Source organism: Cucurbita moschata, unplaced genomic scaffold (assembly GCF_002738365.1).
Source record: "Cucurbita moschata cultivar Rifu unplaced genomic scaffold, Cmos_1.0 Cmo_Scf00034, whole genome shotgun sequence".
In the NCBI taxonomy this organism is placed as follows: Eukaryota; Viridiplantae; Streptophyta; class Magnoliopsida; order Cucurbitales; family Cucurbitaceae; genus Cucurbita; species Cucurbita moschata.
The window spans coordinates 1,473,674-1,497,079 of NW_019268550.1; the positions used below are offsets into that span (position 1 = coordinate 1,473,674).

At 36.5% G+C, this 23,406-nt stretch overlaps 5 protein-coding genes across 5 annotated transcripts; 3 read left to right on the forward strand and 2 right to left on the reverse strand.

Moving 5' to 3' along the window:
• Positions 1 to 239: 239 nt before the first annotated feature.
• Positions 240 to 5,652, forward strand: LOC111430640. The gene is made up of 4 exons (XM_023066969.1): positions 240 to 556; positions 2,568 to 2,791; positions 5,194 to 5,301; positions 5,406 to 5,652. The coding sequence occupies exons 1-4, from the start codon at positions 343 to 345 to the stop codon at positions 5,526 to 5,528; spliced, it is 669 nt and encodes a 222-aa protein (XP_022922737.1). The 5' UTR covers positions 240 to 342; the 3' UTR covers positions 5,529 to 5,652.
• Positions 5,653 to 6,362: 710 nt separating this feature from the next.
• LOC111430659 (tubulin alpha chain-like) lies at positions 6,363 to 9,318 on the reverse strand. Its single transcript, XM_023066990.1, has 4 exons — positions 9,083 to 9,318; positions 7,718 to 7,952; positions 7,271 to 7,641; positions 6,363 to 7,189 (listed from the first exon to the last, which is right to left on the reverse strand). Exons 1-4 carry the CDS (start codon positions 9,173 to 9,175, stop codon positions 6,536 to 6,538), a joined length of 1,353 nt encoding a protein of 450 aa, XP_022922758.1. The 5' UTR covers positions 9,176 to 9,318; the 3' UTR covers positions 6,363 to 6,535.
• Positions 9,319 to 11,133: 1,815 nt separating this feature from the next.
• Positions 11,134 to 13,022, reverse strand: LOC111430729 (F-box protein SKIP22-like). Its single transcript, XM_023067119.1, has one exon. It carries the CDS (start codon positions 12,887 to 12,889, stop codon positions 11,399 to 11,401), a length of 1,491 nt encoding a protein of 496 aa, XP_022922887.1. The 5' UTR covers positions 12,890 to 13,022; the 3' UTR covers positions 11,134 to 11,398.
• Positions 13,023 to 13,346: 324 nt separating this feature from the next.
• Positions 13,347 to 21,400, forward strand: LOC111430789. The gene is made up of 2 exons (XM_023067196.1): positions 13,347 to 13,358; positions 20,830 to 21,400. Exon 2 carries the CDS (start codon positions 20,948 to 20,950, stop codon positions 21,140 to 21,142), a length of 195 nt encoding a protein of 64 aa, XP_022922964.1. The 5' UTR covers positions 13,347 to 13,358; positions 20,830 to 20,947; the 3' UTR covers positions 21,143 to 21,400.
• LOC111430788 (phytosulfokines-like) lies at positions 18,198 to 19,161 on the forward strand. Its single transcript, XM_023067194.1, has 2 exons — positions 18,198 to 18,688; positions 18,790 to 19,161. Exons 1-2 carry the CDS (start codon positions 18,548 to 18,550, stop codon positions 18,916 to 18,918), a joined length of 270 nt encoding a protein of 89 aa, XP_022922962.1. The 5' UTR covers positions 18,198 to 18,547; the 3' UTR covers positions 18,919 to 19,161.
• Positions 21,401 to 23,406: the final 2,006 nt, after the last annotated feature.

Below are 23,406 nucleotides of genomic sequence, written 5' to 3' on the forward strand. Positions count from 1 at the left end.
GGAACTTTCTACACCAAGTGTTTTCAATCATTGTTATCCCCACACATCCCTGTCTTCTCTCACTCCTCTTTCAACTCTATTTTCCAATTAAAATTAATTTAATTAAATTAATAACATAAAATAAAATCCGAGCCACAAGCAAAATCCCATTTCGGGTCCCACATGCGCAAATTAGTGTTTAATCTGAGATTTTGCTAAAATGCGCACCAGCTGATGCGTATACGCTTTTATTCCTCGCCTCCGCTTGTATTTCATTTTATTTTGTTGTTTTCTGAAAACTGAGATGAAGCTATTTCTCCCATTGAATTCACTGGGAGAAAGAAAGCTCTAGCTACCCAAGCTATGGCTGTTCTGCAAATTCTTAAATCAACTGTCTCTCCTCCTTCAATCTCTCAGCCGAAGTTTGGCTCTCAATCAAGCCGGTTCTTCTCGGAGTTGGATTCCACTAGGAGGTTTACACTGCTCCATGGCCGTCGGAGGAGTTTGCGATATGGCTGCGTTCGTAGAAGGTTGAGTTTCCGTTGTGCTGCTCAGGATTCTGATAAGGAAAGCAACGGCAAGTTTTGACCGCTCTTCTTCTTCTTCTTCTTCTTCTTTTGTTTCTGCTTCTGCTTTTTGCGGTCTTCTTTTTCTCATTTGTTTTTCTCTCAGCGCATTTTCTTGATGATTTGTTGTTCGTTGTTGTAGACTTCGTCTTGTAATATTGAAAGCGAGAGATAGAGAGGCAACTAGTTAACTGGCTTAGATGAGGCAATAGTTACTGATGTGGTTTTGTTCGGATAGTCTGTCATTCTTAGTCCTAAACTCTCTCTCTTTGTAGACAATCGTGTGAGAATCCATCCGGCTATTCGTCCGTCATTCCTGGTTTATCTCTCTCAATGTGTTTGCCTCGCTCGGATTTCTTCATGAATTCATGTTCGTCATCATTGACTTAAACGAGATAGAGAGACGGTATGCAGCCTATTCCTTCGATGAGGCCGAAGTTGCATGGTGTAGTTTGCAGCTCAGTTGGTCCGTCGCTTCTGAATTATCTTCTTCTGTTGACAGTAGCTCAATCACGTCGCAAAATCGTGAGAGATGAGATTCATCCAGCTATTCGTTCCTCATTCCTTAATTCTCTTACTCAGTGCATTTGCCTTGTTCGGATGTCTTGATGAAATGATGTTCGTGTTTGTTAGTTATTTTCATAGCGAGAAATAGAGACGAGATAATTCGGGAATGATGAACGAATATTTGGATGGAACTCGCATGATTTTACTCGTTGATTGTGCTGCAGTCAACAGAGTAAGATAGTAGATGCTCACTATCGTAGGCATCATCTTGCTTAAAAGAGGCAGAAGTTGTATGTTGTAGTTTGTTGTTGAGATGGTCCGTCATTCCTCGGTTATCTTACTCCGTAGGAAGTAGCGCAATCATGTAGCAAAATCGTGCAGTATCCATCAAGCTAGTTAAGTAAATGAGGGATGGAAAATGGTTGCGGCTGCAAATGAAGATCACTTAGTTGGCCGTCCAATTCTTTTTAGAGCTTTATTCTTGAGTCAATATAGGCATGGCCACGAAGATGAAATTAAATAGGAATTTGAAAATTTGTATTGGTCCAATTTTTATAGTCGAAGCTTTGAAGAAGCTACAAGTCTGTGCCAAGCCAACAGGAGTATTAGCTGGCCATGCTTGTTTAGATTGTTTGAACAGCTTTTGCATAGGGCAGATTTCTCCTTTAAGAAGCGTTTACATTTCGGATGTGTGAGTTTTCTTCAGCTTGTGTAACAATGGCGTGGTTAGCTTTGGCCCTCCAATATGAAGGCCGAGAACGCCTTCAAGCTTATTTTCCTAGCCAGTCGCTTTTGTATGCATCATCTTCCTACTACGTTCACATCTGGCCTTTCCTTTCTTGGTCCATTATAGAAGAACTTTTACTTATTAGAGCAAAGCTTTTAGCGTTCATCTGATTAGATGTTCCAACCAAGTTTGTATCTGCGTCACAGTTATCTCTAATAATAGGTCTTAGTGGTAGGAATTTTCACATTCCTCATTAGGAACCTTAGGATTCTCTTTTCTTAACTATTTTCGTATACTTTGTTATGTAAGCCATACGTTCACATGCATATATTTTCTATAAATCTAGTCTGCCACAAGTAGCTTACTAGAAGGCTGTAATTTTTAGTTAGGGACTGGTTAATCACCCTGTTGTAGGTTATGGAAAAGGATTTTAGTTTTGAAGGATTCTGTGTGTTTTCCAAGGTTAGAGAAAGTTGCTTTAACTACACCCAAGATCTCCATAGATGCCAGGTACGATAGAAATCTTTCGTCGATCTTATTTGTCATCAAGTTGACCAACCATACTGTGACCTTATTATTCACTGCTTCCCATCCTTCGTAGTTTGGATCAGTCTAACCATTGTAATTAGTTTTCTCATTTAGTTTGAGAATAGTTGCAACACCTTCAGAAACCATCACTGACGTGTGTGTATGTAGTACATTACTTGAGTTGAACGTATTCAAGAATGTTTTTGTGTTTGATACATTCGATTATGTCGATTTAAGTTACTTTACATTACTTTCTTCAGGTGAAGAACCTCCAGAATCATTGTTCATGAAGGAACTGAAGAAGAGAGGTATAACTCCTACTTCCTTGCTTGAGGATACTAGCAACACTGACTTTGGACTTGGTGGCGAGATGAAGGGAGAAAACAGAGATTTTTCCCGTAGAAGTGCTGTTTCAACTGAAGTTGACAAAAGCCTATCCAATCAAAGGGAGCGTTCCATGCAATTGAACAGTGAAGGCCTTGAGGTTAATTTCCTTATGATTTTATTGGAGTATATTGAATATGCTATTCGAATATTTAAATTCATGTTATCTTTTCGTTATCATTTTCTATTGTTCCCATGCTTGACGAGTTATGACCAACATAACCAGAATTTGGTGAGCAGTCGAGGAAAATATTATTACTATCCCACCAAGAATATCGAAAGACTGGCCAGCCATACCAAAACCGAAGTTCAAATAAGGGATCTGTAAGAAAGAATTACAAAAATTAGCTCCAAACGTTGAGAACCATTCAAAACAAATGGACGACCAAAACTTTTCTGAAGCAAAAGCCTAAAGGGAAGCATTACAGCGGGCCAAGCTTTAGAAATCCTCCCATGACCTCTCTGTCCTAGAAGTCTTTGTGCTTTCTACTAAATACTCCAAATAACAACAACATAATCTGCCGGCAGAAAAACCATGTCGTTGTTATGAAATGGTAGATGAAAAATAATCTCCTCCACACATCACTAAGTAGGTAATTGGAAATGAAAAGCATGCGCCAGGTGCCCGAAAATCTTCTTCCAAAATCTTCCCAGCAAACATGCATCTGAAGTAGCTCTTCGGATGAACTTACTTGCAAAGATCACACCATTGAAATCAAACCACCGAGGACAATTTTAAATAAATCCATGATATTGATTCTCCCACAACCGGCAAAGAGAAGAGTAGAATTTAACCTTTTTCAGAAGCGAGTTCTTCCTAGTTTAGCAAAAAAAAAACCCAAACACTTGTATCCTAGTGATTAATAGATAAATACAAAACCCCGGTCGATGTTAAGCTCTGTTAAATTAAGTTTTCTTGAAAGTGAAGTTAATGGGACTAAACTGCCCAAAAGAAGAAAAGAAATCAACTGAGGAAATTTCTTTGAAGAGGGAGATTATAGAGAGGGAAAATAGACTTTAAAAGACCACCTTCAACTGAATGGCCTTCCTAAAAATAATAATGAAGCCACTCTCAAATGAAAGATTAAACAATATTTAGCATGGGTACAACGAAATAGATTTTGAGTGCTTCCTAAATGTAGATTGTATTTTCTGATATCGATCTTGTACTGCAACATATCAGGCTTTGGTTAATAGAGCAATAGTTGTGAAAGCTAGATTTTCAATGCCCAAACCACCCTCTTTTAGAACAACTCAACAAGATAAGGACCTTCCCCACACCCCCGCGAAAAAAGAGATGAAGTCATTGAGTTTAATGATCAGTGGTTCAAGCTTTGAAGATTTCAGTTTAGAGGAATCCCACTCAAAACCAACTAGATCAGAGCAAGTCTGCCACCCTCGGAGAGAACTTCTTCCATAATAACAGGTGGTTCTCCTCTTTCTAATAGCTCTTCTAGCCCCAAATTTTAGCCTCGAGTATACAACCAATTAGGGTAGAGATATTAACTGAATGCATACAACTATTTATGAAGGCTTAACATAGAACACGCTGAACCAACCTCTTCTGTTAGACCGTTGATATAGTGGCAAAATAAGGGAAGAAGAGTCTTCACTTCCTGAAAAAGGCACCCTTCACCAACCTTCGCCAAAATGTGGAAAGCAATCTATCAACCAAGTAACAATTCCTATCCTTTCTCAAACACAAACTTTCTTTCATCCGTGATTCTCAATTAGAAAGACTTGCTTTCTATTGTAAAGCACCATCAAACATGAAGACAAATCAAAGAAGAAAGTACCAGATCCCTTTTCCAGATCCTAATTAGCAATTCGGTCATTCAACAATCTCCCATTTTTTCTGTACTTATAGCAGGTTAACAGCATCATGTGCCTGCTATTCTCTCCATACATCATTTGTCTTAGTAATTCGTATATGAAGCGTACTAGTAATTTTTTTATAAGTCTAACTTCGACATGCCAAAACTCATAATTGGAACCAATGATACTGTTAATCTTAGCTAGCAGCATCAGTTTTGGAGCGGTCAATCAGTAGAGAAACACCAACATATCTGAGCGTAAGGTTTAATATAGAAGTCTGCAGTATTTGAGTTCTACATGCACTGGAATTATATTCTATTTTTCCAAACAAAGTCCTGGGAAAACTGAAGTTTATTTCTAATTTCGTGCTGGAAGGAACAGAATAAACTTTATCATGCATTTATCTTTTCTGCGTGATCCATTAATTGGATCTTAGTATTATGTTGATATGATTGGCATAGGACGATTGCCCTAAGAATGATGGTCGGTTGTGTCTGTTTGGTCTTCGAACTTTAACATTTACAAATTTAGTTCATGAACTTTAATAATTTTTTGTAATCGACAAATCTACTAAATACAAAATTAAACGTTTAGGATTCCTAACCGGATTGATTATAGTCCGTTCCCTTTCATTTCTATCATTTCAACTGCATATGTCAGCTTTAATTCATTTCATTTGGTTTTCAGGGGTTGATCCCTCGTGCTAAACTTTTGCTAACAATTGGAGGAACGTTCTTCTTAGGATTCTGGCCGTTGATCGTCGTCACTGTTTCGTTCTTTTTTGCTTTATACTTTGTAAGGCTCCTTTCTCTTATTACTGCTCCAATTTCTGTTTGATATCCAAGTACTTAAGAGGAGGTCGAAACCGACATCTTTACTCTAATACTATTTTTATGCAGTTTCTTGGACCATCTTTTGTTCACGATGGCACCAAAACGCCAATATCACCTCCACCGTACGTTGATCCATATGCTCTTTTAGAAGACGAAAGAATGTCACAAATGGCTCCTCGGGTAAATTGACGGACGCATAATCTCCTAATTGGTTGGTTTTCTACTACTTTGTTTTCCCTTCCCAATGTTAATTGATGTTCCTTACTATTATTATTAATATATCTAAATGATTATTAGCTAGAATTTTCTGGTTACAAGACTCATGCTCCTGCTGCTTTTTCTTTTTGGCTAGGATTTACACATTTTAACTTGTGGGTCAAATTATTTCTCATAATATAATAAAATGATTATTAGCTGAAAATTTTCTTTTTTATTCTTTTTAGTTGTGTTGCAGTTTTAATTTATTAAATTAATTCTTTTTTATTATTTTTAGTTTTGTGTTGCAGTTTTAATTTATTAAATTAATTTTCTTTTTTATTCTTTTTAGTTTTGTGTTGCAGTTTTAATTTATTAAATTAATTTTCTTTTTTATTCTTTTTTGTTGCAGTTTTAATTTATTAAATTAATTTTCTTTCTTATTCTTCTTAGTTTTGTGTTGCAGTTTTAATTTATTAAATTTTGGGGGAGGGTTTGAGAAGTTTTATTAATATAGTGTTTTTAAATTGTGAAATTTGAGCTCTTGTGGGCTCTTTTTAGGCATATTATTATTTTTTATTTAAAGGAAGTAAAGAGGACAAATCATGCGCCAATTATTCGTATTTTCAATGTAACATTTAAATTTTCATAAATATTTTTAAATAAATCCCCATGCTAGAATTTTCCGTTGGCTTCGGAATTAGTTTGGAAATTTTATACCAGTTTTCTAAATAAAAAACAATAAAAGAATATCTTTTAATTTTTTAGCACATTTCAATATAAAAAAAAAATCCATGACAATTTTGGAATATAACACGCCATTCACGTAATGGCAAATTTGATTTAAAACATTAATTGATTCACAAAATGCTTTGCAAACCAGAAGTGTCGCAACGATAACAATTCATATAATGAAAAGAAAAAGGAACGGGACTGAACAGACCAACAATGAGAGCGCCCACTCCTAACAAACAATAAGGTGGGATCTGGCAACATGCTGCTTAGTAATCCTCTCCTTCATCATCCTCACCCTCAGCCGACTCAGCACCGACCTCTTCATAATCCTTCTCGAGGGCAGCAAGATCCTCTCGAGCTTCAGAGAACTCACCTTCCTCCATACCCTCACCAACGTACCAATGCACGAAGGCGCGCTTGGCATACATGAGATCAAACTTGTGGTCGATACGAGAGAAGACCTCAGCAACACTGGTAGAGTTAGAGATCTTGCAGACAGCCCTCTGGACACGAGCAAGATCACCTCCGGGGACAACGGTAGGTGGCTGGTAGTTGATACCACATTTGAATCCAGTGGGGCACCAGTCAACAAACTGAATGGTACGTTTGGTCTTGATGGTGGCAACAGCCGCATTCACATCCTTTGGCACAACATCACCACGGTACATCAGGCAGCATGCCATGTACTTACCGTGTCGGGGATCGCACTTGACCATCATGGATGAGGGCTCGAAGGCACTGTTGGTGATTTCAGCTACTGAGAGTTGCTCGTGATAGGCCTTCTCGGCTGAGATCACTGGTGCATATGAGGAAAGCATGAAGTGGATTCTGGGGTACGGGACCAAGTTGGTCTGGAATTCGTTCACATCCACGTTCAATGCACCATCGAACCTCAAACTGGCAGTTAAGGACGAAATAACCTGAAATCATACAGATCGTGTTAATAGTTGATTTTAATGGAACCATATCAGATCTGATCCAAAAATTCTTAAACTAATTACCTGGGAGACTAGACGATTGAGGTTAGAGTAGTTGGGACGCTCGATGTCAAGGGAGCGCCTGCAGATATCATAAATGGCCTCGTTGTCAAGGAGAACGGCAACATCAGTATGTTCCAGGAGAGAATGGGTTGAGAGGACACTGTTGTATGGCTCAACAACAGAAGTTGAGACTTGTGGAGAGGGGTAAACAGTGAACCCAAGCTTGGATTTCTTTCCATAGTCAACCGATAAACGCTCCAAAAGGAGGGAGCCAAGACCAGAGCCAGTACCACCACCAACAGCGTTGAACACAAGGAATCCTTGAAGACCGGTGCAGTTGTCAGCCAACTTTCGGATTCGGTCCAAGCAGAGATCAACAATTTCCTTTCCGACTGAAGAGAGATAAAGGAATAGGTGAATACGAAGACATTGAATATATATCCATTGACGTCAAGATCGAGAAATTACCGGTGTAGTGACCACGGGCAAAATTATTGGCGGCATCTTCCTTGCCGCTAATCAGCTGTTCAGGATGGAAGAGTTGGCGGTAAGTTCCAGTCCTCACCTCATCAATAACAGTAGGTTCAAGATCAACAAAAACCGCACGAGGAACGTGCTTCCCTGCACCTGTTTCACTGAAAAAGGTGTTGAAAGCATCGTCCCCTCCACCGTGAGTAGTGTCGCCTGGCATTTGGCCATCGGGCTGTACAGATTTTACAGACAAGAATTAGAGAATTCTGTTTATCGTGACGTACGAAAGCGCTTCTTAAACTTCGGATTTTATACGTAACAACAAGAAGACTAATATAACAGAGATCCGAATAAACAACGACTAAAATAAGCAATAAATTATCTTAGCATATTACAAAATCAAAGATACGAAGCCAGCTTATAAGAAATTCAGACAGTGTTGATGCAATGGAAAATGAAAAAAAAAATATATATATATATATATCTTACACAAAAATCGGCAAGAATCATTTTCTATTTCAAGATCCCGATGTATATACATCAGCAAATGTTACACTTCTGTTAAACGGCAGGGAATAACGATGGTATTCAACGCAGATTTAGCAAACTTACGAATACCAAAACACAGATTAACGAAGATCCGTAAACACAGCGAAATAACCACCAAATTCTCTTCGCATATTACAAAATCAAATATCCGAAGCCAGCTTATATGAAATTCAAACAGCGTTGATTCAATGGAAAATGGAAAAAAAAAAAAAAAAAAAAAAAAAGGTTCACAGATTCGGCAAGAATCATTTTCTATTTCAAGATCCCGATGTATAAATCAGCACATGTTACACTTATGTTAAACGAAAGGGAGTAGCGATGGTATTCAACGCAGGTTTAGCGAACTTACGAATACCAAAACACATTAACGAAGATCCGTAAACACAGCGAAAGATCTCAAGTACACATCGTGCTTTGGGAAAAACACGGAGTAAATCAAACAAACAGTATAGATCCACATGAACGACTGGATGCGAGCGAAAAAAAGACTCGTGAATCTAACAAAACACCAAAGCGTAGTCCATAACAATGCTAGATGAAGAAATGCCGACAATTCGTTACAGATCGAGTGAACAAAAGGAAAACAACAAATATCTTTAGAAAAAACGAACTAAAAACAACAAAACTCGAGCTACATCAATGATAGATAAAGAAATGTCACAATTCCTTGCAGATCGAGTGGATATAAGATGAAAACAACAAAACTCTTCGAAATCTAACAAGATCAAGCGCTATATGCAGAAATGTAGATAATTCCATACAGATCGAGCGAACGAAAGCAAAAAACAAAAAAAGAAAGGAACAGTAGAATACCTGAATACCATGCTCGAGGCAGTAGAGCTCCCAGCAGGCATTGCCAACCTGGATACCGGCCTGACCGATGTGGATTGAGATGCACTCTCTCATTTTGGCTTAGAAATGGAAGAACGAAGAAGAGATCTGAGCAGGAAATGGAGAAAAAAAACTCTCGCGAGGAAGAAAGACGTTTGTAAAGACGCCTTCCCCTTTGAAACCCTTTTTTTGGATGGATAGATTTAGGGAGGAGATGGAAGAGATGTATTTATAGTGGGAGACGAAGCGAGCGTAAGTAGTGGTCTCTTTTTAACCGTTGGTGGAAAATTGAACGGCAGCTAAGCCAGAATTGGTTTACTCTGGTTGGTTGAGAGTTAACCATGGTTAGGGATTCGCTTTTTTCTCGTCGGTTTCATTTTTCAAATTTGAATCCGAGATATTGGCGGGTAATGGGCTGAAATCGTGGGCTGGGCTTTGGGCTTTGGGCTTTGGGCTTGGATCCGGTTGGCACTTTGTACTCTTGTCGACATTTTCCCCCTCATTTTGGTTAAATTTTAAGTTTAATTTTTCATCTTTCCAATTTGTGGTTTTTTTTTTTTTTTTTTTTTTTTTTTTTTTTTTTTTTTTTTTTTTTTTTTTTTTTTTTTTTTTTTTTTTTTTTTTTTTTTTTTTTGTTTACGATAAAATATTAAATTATTGTGAAATTTAAATGAATAAAAAGTTTTTTGTTTTTTGTTTTTTTCATCTTGAGTCAACTCATGAGTAAACAATTTTGAAAATTGTACAATATTTTCCATAAAAATAATAACAATAATCTAACACAACACATGCACACTTTTGCATAGCACATGTCCCGATGGATGACGTGGAGAAGACGCGAGGGAAAATTCGATAAAGGACACGANTCTTTTTTTAAATATGTCAAAACTTTAAATAATAATTGATCTCCGCCCACCTTATAGTTGTAGGAATTAATTAATTCATCTTTTAGGATAATTACAAATAAATTTCAATGAAAAATGTTTTTCTTTATGCATGAAAAAATAAATTTAATGAAAAAAGTTTATTATATGATGAAGAATTTCCTCGGCATTTTAATCTTGTATCTAAACGCAAGAACAATAAACTTTTATTTTAATTTCATGTTTGTAAAAACTTTTAAAAAGGTACCAAAAAAAATGTTAAATACAAAATTAAAAATTCTTTAGATTTATTATACATAAAATTAAAAATTTTTAGATTTATTATACACAAAATTAAAAATTTAGTTTTTTTTTTGTTAAGTTCATTAACCTATTTGATACAAAAATTAAAACCTACTTTTTAAACAAAATTACTCCGACCTTTAACCATAATGTTAACCCACAAAACATAAACATTAATGATCTTTTTAAAACCTAATTTTTAAACAAAATTACTCGAACTTTTAACCATAATGTAACCCACAAAACATTAGTTAAACGTCTTTCTCAACCTTTAACCACAACGTTGACCCACCCACAAAACATTAATGAAATGTCGAACCACAACGTTAACCCACCCACAAAACATTAATGAAATGTCGGGGGGCGGCGTAGATATATAATTGATTTTTTTAAAACCTACTTTTTAAACAAAATTACTCGAACCTTTAACCACAATGTAACCCACAAAACATTAGTTAAACGTCTTTTTAAACAAAATTACTCGAACTTTTAACCACAATGTAACCCACAAAACATTAGTTAAACGTCTTTTTAAACAAAATTACTCATCCTTTAACCACAACGTTAACCCACAAAACATTAGTTAAATGTCATAGATATATAAAAGCGGTTGCATATTTTTTTTCGTTCTTTTAATTAACTCATTAACTCAAACAAATGACACAGAGACTACCAGCTACAAATTGTGACATGTTACAAAAAGTACCATGGAAGAAGTGAGACTAAAATTATAATTTAACTTTTTGCATATAATAATTATTAATAATTTGAACATAATAATCCCAGCAACATGTTATCAGTTATAAGCAAAAACTACACAATATTCCACTTTATATTTGATCCCAACTAATCAAAATCCTTCAACCGAAACACAATCAACAATTATAGAACTTTTCTGCTTAAACAAAAGAACTGATAATATTCCAGTCTACAGTTGAGGAAGCAAACTTCATAAAGAAATATCTCTATTCAAGCAACAAGAAGAGCTTTGAGGCAAGCAATATTTACAAAGATCCATGGCCTAACCTGATATCTCCATTCTGGCAAGATTTCCCACACCTTATTCCTTTACATAACGAAGCACACAAAACTATAATAAAAACTGCCTATAGATGGAGCTCAGATTCAGTCCTCATCGTCCTATCAAATCGTAATGTGGAATGAAAACTTGTCGACGCCTCGGCGTCCACCGTAACGATTGTCCAGGAATTCCATGTGTAGGGAGCCTGATACTAGGCACAATATCATAATCTCCCCCAATAACATGAGGAGCTGGGAACGGATAAGGGGGTCGACGCACCGGCCACCCTAAACTAAGAAAATCCCTCACATGGTTAGTTCTCCTGCTTCTCAACTTTTCGTTTTCGTAACGTGCAACAAATTGTGACTTCCATAGCCTTTTTCCTGAAACACTGTCCTCGGAACCAAACTCTTCAGTGAACTTCATCTTCCACAGCTCATTGCTGGAGGCCAAGTAAAGCAATTCAGTACACACACATTCAACTCTTGCAATATCAACACCAGGAAGAGCCTCTAAGATCTTCATCTTCAGATCAGCTGGGAGTAGCATAAAGCTTGCAGGAGTTGGTAAACCAGTTTTTTCACAGAGATCAATCAAGAGTGGCAATGCAAGAGCATCCTTCACTAGCTTCCAGAGTTCAAAAACTTGTTTATCTGGGTCCCCTTCTTTTTCATCCATTATGTAGCTGGATACTGAATCCACCCAAATCAGATCAAGATTTGGTGCAAATTTTCTCTCATCCAAAGATATACGATAAACACTAGATCCTCTACTGCAGTTAAGAGACCCATAAACATTAACAAAGTGCCCCAAACTCTGAAACTTCAATAAAACTACTTCAGTCATGGTAGAACTCTTGTCCTCCTTGGCCAAAAGTTTAGGTAGGGTGTACCAAAGCGACATCGTAAACGATGGGGAAGGCCAATCTTCCGGCATACGGAAAGGATTATCCTCAGAACCTAAATTAGGATCAATCAGCACAAATCCAGACTCCAGAAGTACTGCGTGAACGGCAGTTACCAAAAGCTTGTGAGCATTACGATCATAACCTAGCTCCTCCTTCAGCACTCTCCTCAAAAAGATCGGCCTCGAACATTTCTTCACCACATCAACGATTGGATCTTCCTCAACGTCCATTTCTTCACAATCCGACTCCAAAAATTTCTCCCCGTCCTCGACCATGCCGCCTGTAGTCATTTCTGCATCCAAGGACTTGGATTCTATGGATTCAGGCATCGAATTCTCCAACCTAGGTTTTTTAATATCACAATCGATGCCTTGAATTTCCTTTCCTGGTCGCGACGAAGACGAATCTTGTGAAGAAGCTTGAATCGACGTACCTCCTCGAGAAGAAAACCCGGAAGGTTTAAAAGTGAAGAAAACAAGGTCACCTGAAGTGATACCAGTGGAGTGCAGCGAATCCTCCGGCGACGATCCTTGAAGCTCGTCCTTCCGATTGAGAGAGAGGTGAAGAGAATCAGCGGAAAAGGAAGAAGACAGTGCCTGGAGGAGCGTCTGTTTCAGGTGCTCGATGGTAGATTGATCGGGAACTTCAATTCTGAGAGTCTCCTTGGACTCCACGGATCTCAGCCTCAATTTCATGGTTGAATTTGGCCCTTTCACCTCAGATTTTGACAATTAGGGTTCGAACTTGCGAAGGAAGAAATGAAGCCGCCCGTCGATTTGGGTGGGGGATATAAATTCTGCGGAGCCTCTAAGACGGTGTAATTTGCGATATTTCCATTTTATTTTTTAATTAATTTTATTTCCCCTTTATTTTAGGGTCTTTTTTTCCCCTTGCGACCGTTTGTTTCGAGGAATTTAAGGACGCTCGTGTTGGAAATATGTTTTTCTCCGATTTATTTTAGGGTATTTATTACTTTTTCTCTCCCATTTTTATTTCCATAATTCAAGGAAATTTGAAGTTGCCATTTTAGCAATTTTTTTTTTTTTTAATTTAAAACGTATATTTATAAAAATTGTTATTTTGAAGCATAATCAAGCATTTGCTACTCTAGTCGACTTGTCTCTACACTAGCCACACACGTCAACCTTCGACACATGGGCAGAGGTGCAATGTCGATGCACCCCGTGTCGTCCAATACTATTTTTGAAAAACTCATTTCAAATAAAGTCGCTTGAGATACTCCTCGCCCTCACTATGACACGTTTAGGTCACAAGATCTAAAAATGGTAGAGAGCTGACATTATGCTTCCTCGTATAATACATTTTTAGGCATTTCTGATCATTATGGGGTAGATATGATTTTGGCAAGCGGTCATATACTCTTATGGAGCGTGGTTGAGTGTTCGATTGATACCAAATTTAGCGAAATTTCAGTTTTTTCATATAGATAGATAACTCTAGAGTCGTATGTCAAAACTCATATCGAAACTCAAACTTTTGAGAATATGGACCAGGGTTTTACTCGACCTTCCTCAAACTTGTTTTTTACACTTATGTCACCGTGTTCTCTCTAACATTGCTTATGTTTTAAATTGATTTTAATATACATTTTTCTTGGTGTGGGGATGGGGATGATGTAACATTTTCTTCCATCACATCATGTTACTATCTAGAGGTATCCAAACGAGTGTCAATTGAGAGTTTAGTCACGTTTTGTATCTCACCTCGAAATGGTAGGTTCATTCTAAAAATAGAAAGACCGTGTATAAGAGCGCGCGCCTAGAGCTTCCAATTCCATGGCAGCCCAGCCGCTGGGCAGCTCTACGAGCACATCACTCTAGGAAACTTCGCCCATGGCACCAAATTCTCTGCCCGGAGGTTTAAATCTCCAATTTATTCGCGCACTTCCTTCAATCCTGATTCACGGCGCTGTATCATTCTCCATTCGTACTTTCTTCGCCCGGGTATTTTTTTTTTTTTTTTTAATTCTGTTTTTGGTTGTTAAACCCTATTCATCAATTGGTTGTTCACTTCTACGGCGCTACTTTAATCCTGGTCTCCTCCTGGTATTGCTGCATTACTGTCTAATTGATTGTTCATTTTTCCCCCTACGTGGATTGCTTGATTGCTGTTTGTTTCCACGGGTTTTCCTTCTTGGCACTTCTGGGCGCGCATTAGGAAATATTGGTATAATCGGTAGCGAAACTGTTTCATATTGGAGCAGGGAAGAGGTTTCGGAATTTTTGGGGTATCTGATTCTATATTGTAACAACCAAGGGTGCCTTGGCGGTGGTATGTACTCGTAGGCATGTCTCTTGGACGATACCTTCCAAGGGCTTGGGTTCTTCTCTTATCGAAATCGTGATACCCTTAAATCATGTATTCATGGATGCTTGGAAGGTCTTTGTGAGAGGTTTAGTCTCTTGCTAGATTCAATGCCTCTATGTGGACTTCACTCTCCAGGGTGTTGTGCAATTATCCATTACGTTTTGTTCTTTTGGATTGGATCCTTTTTTGATTGATTAGTGCACAATATCTGCTAGCGGTAGACTTTGGCTGTTACAAATAGTATCCGAGTCAGACATCGGATGGTGTGCCAACATGAACCTTGGGTCCCCAAGGGGGTGGATCGTGAGATCCCATTTTGGTTGGGGAGGAGAACGAAACATTCTTTATAAAGGTGTGGAAACCTCTCCCTGGTAGACGCGTTTTAAAACAATGATGCGGATGGCTATACGTAATGGGCCATAGAGGACAATATTACTAGTAGTGGGCTTCGATTGTTAGACTTCCTTCTCCGCATTTTCAGCCTCTTGGCCAAGGTGTTCCCTGGACAAGACTCGATGGTTTCTGCAATTGTAAGTAGTGTCGAAATGACGGCGTTAACTTTTTTGCTCTAGTTTTACGTTTGCCATGATTCATTTCTTCTCTATTCTAGAGTTGGAAGAAATACTTTGTGCCTGCAGATCACCATTCGATTCTTTTGTCTCAGTTAGTATTAATAAGAGGGATCTTTGCCTTTACAAACTGTCCTGACCCTTTATTTTACTCGAATTGTGTTTGAATTTAATTTTGTAGGGAAATATTTGAGGAGTACATTGCACAACTGAAAGAACGCACATAAGAAACCGAAACTAAGCGAAAGGAGGAAAAGGTAGTCAGGTACTTTCTATTAGAATCTTTTAGTTTATGCACAATGCCATTGAGTTTATCGTATATATTGTGTGTTAGTTTCTGAAAACTAAGGGGGAGGGGGTGGTCAAACACTTACAAGGTGTTACTTGAAATGGCAACCCCAAAAACCTCTCCTTTTGGGCCCCAATTGTTGGTATTTAGAAGGAACAAAAAACAGAATGACTGGAAAATTCTCATATATCTGGAGGTGGAAGATTATCTCATCTCCAAGCAACACTATCCAACCTTCCTATCCTAGTTACGCCTTCAAATGCCGACAAAGGGTGCTGAGATGATTGAAAGACATTTCCAGAACTTCCATTGCGAGGTCCCACGTCGGTTGGAAAGGGAAACGAAACATTGTTTATAAGGGTGTGGAAACTTCTCCTTAGTATATGCGTTTTAAAACCTTGAGGGGAAGCTTAGAAGGGAAAGTCCAAAGAGGACAATATTTGCTAGCGATGGACTTAAACAATGGTTTCAGAGCTAGACACGCAATGTGCTAGCGAGGACACTGGGTCCCCAAGGGGGGTGGGCTGTGAGGTCTCACATCGGTTGGAGGGGAGAACGAAACGAAGCATTCCTTATAAGGGTGTTGAAACCTATCCCTAGTAGACGAGTTTTAAAACCTTGAGAGGAAGCCCAAAATAAACGACACATGTTAGAGGTGAGCTTGGACTTGGACACATGTTAGAGGTGAGCTTCGACTTGGGCTTGAGCTTGGGCTGTTACATCCATTGAGCAGGGAATACCTATGATATCTGCAAGCATCTTGTCAAACGGGATAAAGTTCTCCTTCCCATTGAAAAAAGTGGATTGGGCCTCTATAGCATTAAAGACAAAAACCATGCACTCTTAACCAAGTGGATGTGACGCTACCAAAAGGAGAAAAGGGCTCTTTGGCGATTAGCTATTGATGCAAAATGGCTCAAAGCCCCTTAATAACCTCCCTGGAAGTATCTCTCTACACACTTCTTACGGCCCATGAAAGAATATATTGAATCACCGAGCCTTAATTCATGGTTCTATGAAGTATCTAAATTAGCTGAATTAAGACTCCTATTATCAAATATTCCTTTAGACTTCCGACTAGCCATTCGGGTTTGGCCTCATGAGGCCAACGAGGTTTTTTTTTTTTCCTCTGCCAAATCCTTTCTCAAAAGCCTTAATCATTCAGCCGTACCCAAACCCCTTCTCTTTACCAGGGCCATTAACTCTCATGATAGTGCTCCGGAGGCATCTACCCTACATGGCTGTTTGAGATCCCACAATCCCACATTGGTTGGGGAGGAGAACGAAACACCCTTTATAAGGGTGTCGAAACCTTTCTCTAGCAAATGAGTTTTAAAACCTTGAGGCGAAACCCAAAAGAGAAAGCCCAAAGAAGACAATATGTGCTAGCGGTGGGCCTAGGCCATTACACTCTCTCTCCAAGTTGGTGTATCCTTTCCCAAAACAGTATGGAGGCATGTCTACCCGTATGTGCTTTTTCCAAAAACAGAACAAATTTGAGCTTTACTCATTACCAGAAATGCAAACTTTTAGATCTTTTAGAGATATCAGCCACAAAATCTTATGTGGTATAGACACTGTAGAGATCTAACTGTATTTGCAACTGTGGGAAATGAGTAGAGAAGCCCGTGAAGATTTAATATGAACGGCTGACTTTTGCACATTGGCAAAGAGGCAGATATCATAGAGAGTTGACCACATATGATCCTTTCGTATCTCCCTCTTAAGTGCCTCTTATTGCTTCTACTTTTTCTCTCTCTCCTCCTTTCCCACAAGATTTTATTATGTCATTCAAACAATGTAATGGTCCATAGCTCTCTCCCACACACATTTATTATGAAAACTTCAATTCTTGAAATCTTGACCTGGCTATTGAATAGAATAGTTTACAAAGTTGGTTTACAAAGGCCAAATGCACGCCTTGGTTTCTATTGTGCAAGTCATCATAGTTGTGCGAGAAATATCTACAAGAACTAGTCTAAAATCGAGTTATTTTTAATTAGGATATGGAAGAACACTAAGTCAACTAGATTTGGTGGTTTGAATAAAACTATTTCTGGGTGATTTAGATTGTAAGGTTTTGTTGATGCCACAGAGCTTACCGAATCAAGACATTACTTATCTTCTTAAAGACAGAATGTTTGGATTTCTTTATCTCTAATGAATTCGGGATGATAAAGAAACTTGCAAGGTTGGTATGATTATAATAGTAAGTGGTGGCTATGTTCTTGACCTCCTCCACTACATCCTCAAGAAGAGAAATGATTATTAGGGAAATCCAAATCATTTTTAGAGGACCTACCCACATAAGAATCATTGAAACACCACTATGGTTTGCAACTTTTGGATGCCTATAAGAGAGGCATGCTTATTTGTAATCATTATCATTGTGCTTTCTTAGTTTTGTTTCCTACATTTGATGCAACTTGTTATGCTAGGATTCCCTTTCCAACCCAACTCCCCACCACAAAAGGAAACACATCGCGACGAGAGCTAGAGATTTGAATCTTCAACCGTTTGAGGAGTATGAATAATTTATTCAGTTAACTTATGGTTTGTTCGTCATAAAAGGTCCAAAAACATTTGAGCTAATAGATTAGAACTATTAATTCTTCAATATATTTCGAGCACACATTACTTTGATAACATGGGATCCAAGTAATGTCCTTATGAATCATTTCATTATATTCTTTACACTCTTAAGCTTTGAGGTCCCGCTCTAACTCTAATCAAGTAGATACTTTTTATAATGCCTCAGGTTTAGGATTCAGATAATTTCTCGATTTGTATATGTTGTCCTTGCATAGAAATCCTGCTAATCTTCTCTGTGTACTTGATAAATTATTTTTAAAAATTAATTTATTCTATATGTTCCTGAAAAATCTAAATCGTCCCAATGGAATAGGACAACCAAGCATGGTCCGACACATAGTCACGAGAATAGTCATAAACGCATTCTTTTAAACCTTTCCTAATTATTTCTTTCGACAGGTTTATATTTAACTTTAAGCATAGATATTCAATGATAATAACTTTTTTTATGAGGGGAAAAAACTCATGAGTACAAAATCCATGCTGGTTACTTTTGGCTTGAAGTTCCAATTTTGCCCTTCCACAATCCCTTTATATTCATTTCCACAGTCCTTCCTCTTCCCCATCTCTCTCATATGGCTTCCAAACTCTTAACCTCCATCTTCACATTCCTCTTCCTTTTCTTCTCCTTTGTCTCCTCGGCAACCACCATCGGCGCTCGGCCTGTGCCTGTTCCAGGCTTTTCAAATGCTTTTCCCGGGACTTCTCGAGACGGGGTACGTAAATTTATCAGCAATTGCTCTTGTTAATATGTCTTTCTATAAAGAAAGAAAATTGTAGTGAATATTGTGTGCTTTTTTTCCTTCTTTTTGGGAAGTTGAAGGCTGGGGATGATGCTTTGGAGGAGGAGAGTTGTGAAGAAATTGGAGAAGAATATTGCTTGATGAGGAAAACTCTTGCAGCCCATGCTGATTATATCTACACAGATAGCCAGAGGAAGCCATGAGATTATTTAAATAGAATTAGTGACAAAAGGAAGAGATTCTTCTGTAAGTTTGGGAAATTATATTAGTGTAATTATGTTTAATTAGTGACTAATTGTTAACTTTTATATAATCCAGGTTAAAGAAACTAGATTTACTAAGTTTCTTCGGGTCACGATATCATAATTATGTATCATGATTTGATTAGCCTAAGGTAATCATTTCTAAGTATTCACATTACGTATTATGGATTGAAAATTTTTCGGTATGTCGAGAGGACATTAATATTCGATCGTATAATCAGATTTATATCGCTCGTGAACCAGAGGGTAACTCCCTTTGTTCTTCTGTTTACCTCTTTTCGGTGTAAGAAATAAATAGGTAGTTTGGAAGTTGTTGCATTTAAAAGCTGTTCTCTTTTTTTCTTTTTTCAAAAAATTGTTTTCTTTTGTTATTTCTTATTTGTCAGTTAGAATATAAAAAGATATCTCATAAAAAGTTTTTTAATTTTTGTCGTTGATCATTAGTTTTGATTTTGACCATTCGATCAGATTCGAACCTTATTTAATAGATATCATTAAATTAGAAGCAAGCTCAGAAGCATCTCACATCCATGAGAACTCGGCGACCTCTGTTTCTTTTGATACTCCGGCGCAATAGCCCACTGTCTCGGTAGTCGACTGCAGTGATGCAGCGTCGACGTTGAGGTAGTCAGAGAGATAAGAGAAACGGTTGATTTGAAAGGGATGATTCGGGATAAGATCTGCAAAATAGGAATGAGGGATAGAGCCTGAATTTGAATGCATGCAAGGTGTTTGTAATTATGGCTAAGAGAATTTTGGTAATATGATTTAAGAGAAATTTATAATTAATTCTTATGGAATGTTGTCAATAAATAGCGTTTATGAAATGAAATTTAATCTGATCATAACAATTAGTTTGAGTGTGAAAGGTGAACAAAGGGCTTAGGGTTTTATCGATTTGTTTTAAATAGTCAAGCACATTAAATTTGAAGTTAAAGTCTTCTTGCTTTAAATATTTGATTTCATTTTGTAACGTCCTTTGTCCATTACGTCGGAATTATTTTTATTATTTATTATTATTATTTTATTTTATTTAAGTTGAACAACTTTTGTTCTTTTATTTATTTATTTATTCCACCATAAACACATATGCATATACAATAAATATATATATATATAGTTCTTTTATTTATTTATTTATATATATATAATGATTAAAATTTTAATTTTTTAATCCATATATGTTATGATTAGAGTTCCACAGGAAAAGGTGGTGACGGAAAGCTTCGTCTGAATCGTGCCACCTATTTCATTTCCTGTTTATTATTCATTTAAAAATAATTTTTTTAATTTTAATTTTCAATATTATTTTTATTTAAAAATCATTTAAAAAATTATAATAAATATATATATTTCATAAACAAACATATCATGAGTTGTGACATCGTATAATATGTCATGAAAATAGGGAAATTTTAATTGACACCTCTTAAACCTTATTTTCCATTTCACACTACTAATTCACACGTTTAATTTAATAAATTATATATATTAAATTAAATTATACTGTAATCTTCGTAGTCTGAATTTTTATATATTATTTTATATTTAATATTTAATGGGGTAATATTTATTTAAGACAAAATTAAAGTTTAGGGTTTAGATGAAATGAATTAGTAATTGACTTTCCAAATTCTCCAAAGGTTTGTTATAATTTGATAAGAATTAACATGATCCACGTTGGTTCCAAATTCAACGTTTCCAATAAATTAGGAAACCAGGAGCGAGGTTAAAAGAGTGGCAAAATTGTAATTCGGAAGAAAAATGAGGTCACTTGTTTACGTTCATAATATGCCACACGGCATGCGTGCTTCTTCTATATATGGAACTTCTTTGCCACTGAAATCAGAGTTGGAAACCTCTGAATCTCACATCTCCCTCAACTGAATTCCATCTCCTTCTCTTTCTCTCTTCCGAACCCTAATTCTATCAAATTTCTGCTTCGAGTCCTCCGTTTTGAGTGGCTTCAATGGCGAATCAGTTCGGCAGTTTAGTGGAATCCATAAAATCGAAGGTGAAGGCGCTGAAGAAGTCGAAGAAGCCGTATATAAAGATGGACAAAAGCTCCAGCGTCAAGGTTGAGATCCGTAGCCGAAAAGCTCGATTGTTGATCGATAAAACTATGAAGGTCGCCGATCGTCCTGGCAAGCGCACTGTTTCTTAGTCCTGATTATCATCTCTGTTTCTTAACGACACAGGTTTTTTTATGCTCTCTCGCTATTTTTCTCTGTGATCTTCGCGTAGTTGCAATCGCGGAATGTTCTTGTTTGTGATGATTTAGTTTTGGTTTGATCGTGTAGCTACCGATTCTGTGTTTCTCTCATAGATTCAGAAATGGAACCGTTTCGGATTAATAGCTCCGAAACTAAACTTGTAACTAATTACGAATCGATGAAATTACGAATTTCTGAGTTTCTGAGTTTCTTTCTTCGATTTTTCTCGATCTTCGTTTTCGAATTCGAAATCACGCGGCAGACGTCTTCTCTGTTTGCGATTAGTTTCAACTCTTTGAAATAGATTGATTTGATTGAAAACTACATGAAAAAGGAATCAAATCAGTTTTGAGTCGCTGGGGAAAAACAAATCTCGACGGGAAACGGACCACATAATTGAAGCGCAATAAAGACTGATATGGAAATGCGTGCCTACGCTTAGGACGGCAAGAGACTGTGATCATTGATTGAACGGCCCACCCTACTCCGCCATTGTCATTTCTTCCTCATCTGAAATTGATACAGATTATTGTATTGTGCATTATTCATGGATGTTAAAAGTCAATTGAATCCTATTCATTTTTCAATCACTATTTTAATTGATTAACTAACAAAAAGTATGTGATTCTGTCGGTTATTGAAATTGAAATTTAGTGATGCTTCTATCATGTGCATCAAGAACAGACCTGTATTTTAAAATAGGCTATGTCCCTCCCAACTTTGTTCTATGTTTAAAATATATTCCAACTTACCTTTGAATCCTTTGATAGTGTTCATGTTCGAGTTCCAATTTTCGCTCAAGCAACAATTCATGGGATAGTTATTTATATTTGTGATTTTAATCATTTAACTATATTTGAAAATTTATTTTTAAATAATAGTTTACAATTTTACAAAACAACAAAATTAAAGTCAAAACTCAAATTTCAATGTAAAACCCAAAAAGAAATTATTTGAAAATAATGAAAAGCTGTGTTTTTTTTAAAAAAGACGTGGACCTTATTTATTGATCTCAAATAAATAAAATGAATAAAAATAAAGTGCAGATTTTAGTTTGAACCGCAACTAAGATCATTTAAAAGGAGAAGAAAAAAGATTTAATTTAAATTGCGACGGTTGAAAGCTAAGTTTTGATTATTCATATTTAATTTGTCAATAGTCTTTCAATTTTTTTTTTGTTTTGTTTTTTTATTAGAAAATAAAATATGAAGAATTTGATTAGGTTATATTTGACTTGGAATTTGGACTCTATTGCATGGGTTGAAGATGAGAAATTGGGAAATAATATATATATACATACCATTTGTCACAAGGTAGCGTATTTGCGATTGTGCGGCACTCACTTCTCAACAACAAGTGAGCTAAGCCAATTCGTTCTTACATAGCCTACGACCAAGCGATGCATGCTCGGGGCTCTAGCCTCAGTTTAAGAGAAGGTTTTAGAAAACGAGGAACGACCAAGCGATGCATGCTCGAGGCTTTGGCCTCAGTTTAAGAGAAGGTTTTAGAAAACGAGGACAAAGAGAGATTTTTAAAAGATACGTTATATAAACAAGTAAGAGAAGAGAGTAACAACAACAACCGTATATAATATTAGTTAGGGAGAAATATATATATATATCATTAAATTGACATAAAAACAAAAAACAAAAAAACTCATAAAAATTAGATTGACTGAGAGAAGCAATATTAAGAAAAAATAAATTTATCTGTCCTAATAAATTCTTAAAATGTGAATTTAATGAACTTTTAATTTTAATTTTATGTCTAATAATAGATGTAAACTTAAATTTTATGTTAAATGGTCCGTAAATTTTATATAAAAAAAAATAATAATAATAATTGGACGATTTATTGGACAAAAAAAAAAATTGAAAGTTAATATTTTATTACACTTTAAAATTAATTAGAAGTGTATTAAAAGACAAAATCCTAAAACTAAAAACTTCTCATTCAAGCTTTAAGAAGAATATAAAGTCAAAGTTGACCAAAATCAAATGGGCCTGACATGAAGAGCCCAATGGAAATGAAAGAGTAGCCCATTGGGCCTAAGGGCTTTCAGTTGCCTGGATCCAAAAAAAAAAGGATTTTATTTAAAAAAATTAATTCTCTCTCTCTTTCTACTTGGAAGAACTGAATCTCAATAAAATATACATGATATTTAAAATATATATAAAAAAAAAAAAAAAAAAAAAAAAAAAAAAAAAAAAAAAAA

What these genes read in the sequence shown, in the direction of transcription:
- LOC111430640 (XM_023066969.1), top strand. Translation starts at nt 343, where the DNA reads ATGGCTGTTCTGCAAATTCTTAAATCAACTGTCTCTCCTCCTTCAATC. An exon ending in TGAACAGTGAAGGCCTTGAG is followed by an intron (nt 2,792 to 5,193) that starts GTTAATTTCCTT and finishes TTTGGTTTTCAG; the next exon opens with GGGTTGATCCCTCGTGCTAA. An exon ending in TCTTTTTTGCTTTATACTTT is followed by an intron (nt 5,302 to 5,405) that starts GTAAGGCTCCTT and finishes ATTTTTATGCAG; the next exon opens with TTTCTTGGACCATCTTTTGT.
- LOC111430659 (XM_023066990.1), bottom strand. Translation starts at nt 9,175, where the DNA reads ATGAGAGAGTGCATCTCAATCCACATCGGTCAGGCCGGTATCCAGGTT. An exon ending in GCCTCGAGCATGGTATTCAG is followed by an intron (nt 7,953 to 9,082) that starts GTATTCTACTGT and finishes AAATCTGTACAG; the next exon opens with CCCGATGGCCAAATGCCAGG. An exon ending in TGCCCGTGGTCACTACACCG is followed by an intron (nt 7,642 to 7,717) that starts GTAATTTCTCGA and finishes ATCTCTCTTCAG; the next exon opens with TCGGAAAGGAAATTGTTGAT.
- LOC111430729 (XM_023067119.1), bottom strand. Translation starts at nt 12,889, where the DNA reads ATGAAATTGAGGCTGAGATCCGTGGAGTCCAAGGAGACTCTCAGAATT.
- LOC111430788 (XM_023067194.1), top strand. Translation starts at nt 18,548, where the DNA reads ATGGCTTCCAAACTCTTAACCTCCATCTTCACATTCCTCTTCCTTTTC. An exon ending in CCGGGACTTCTCGAGACGGG is followed by an intron (nt 18,689 to 18,789) that starts GTACGTAAATTT and finishes CTTTTTGGGAAG; the next exon opens with TTGAAGGCTGGGGATGATGC.
- LOC111430789 (XM_023067196.1), top strand. Translation starts at nt 20,948, where the DNA reads ATGGCGAATCAGTTCGGCAGTTTAGTGGAATCCATAAAATCGAAGGTG.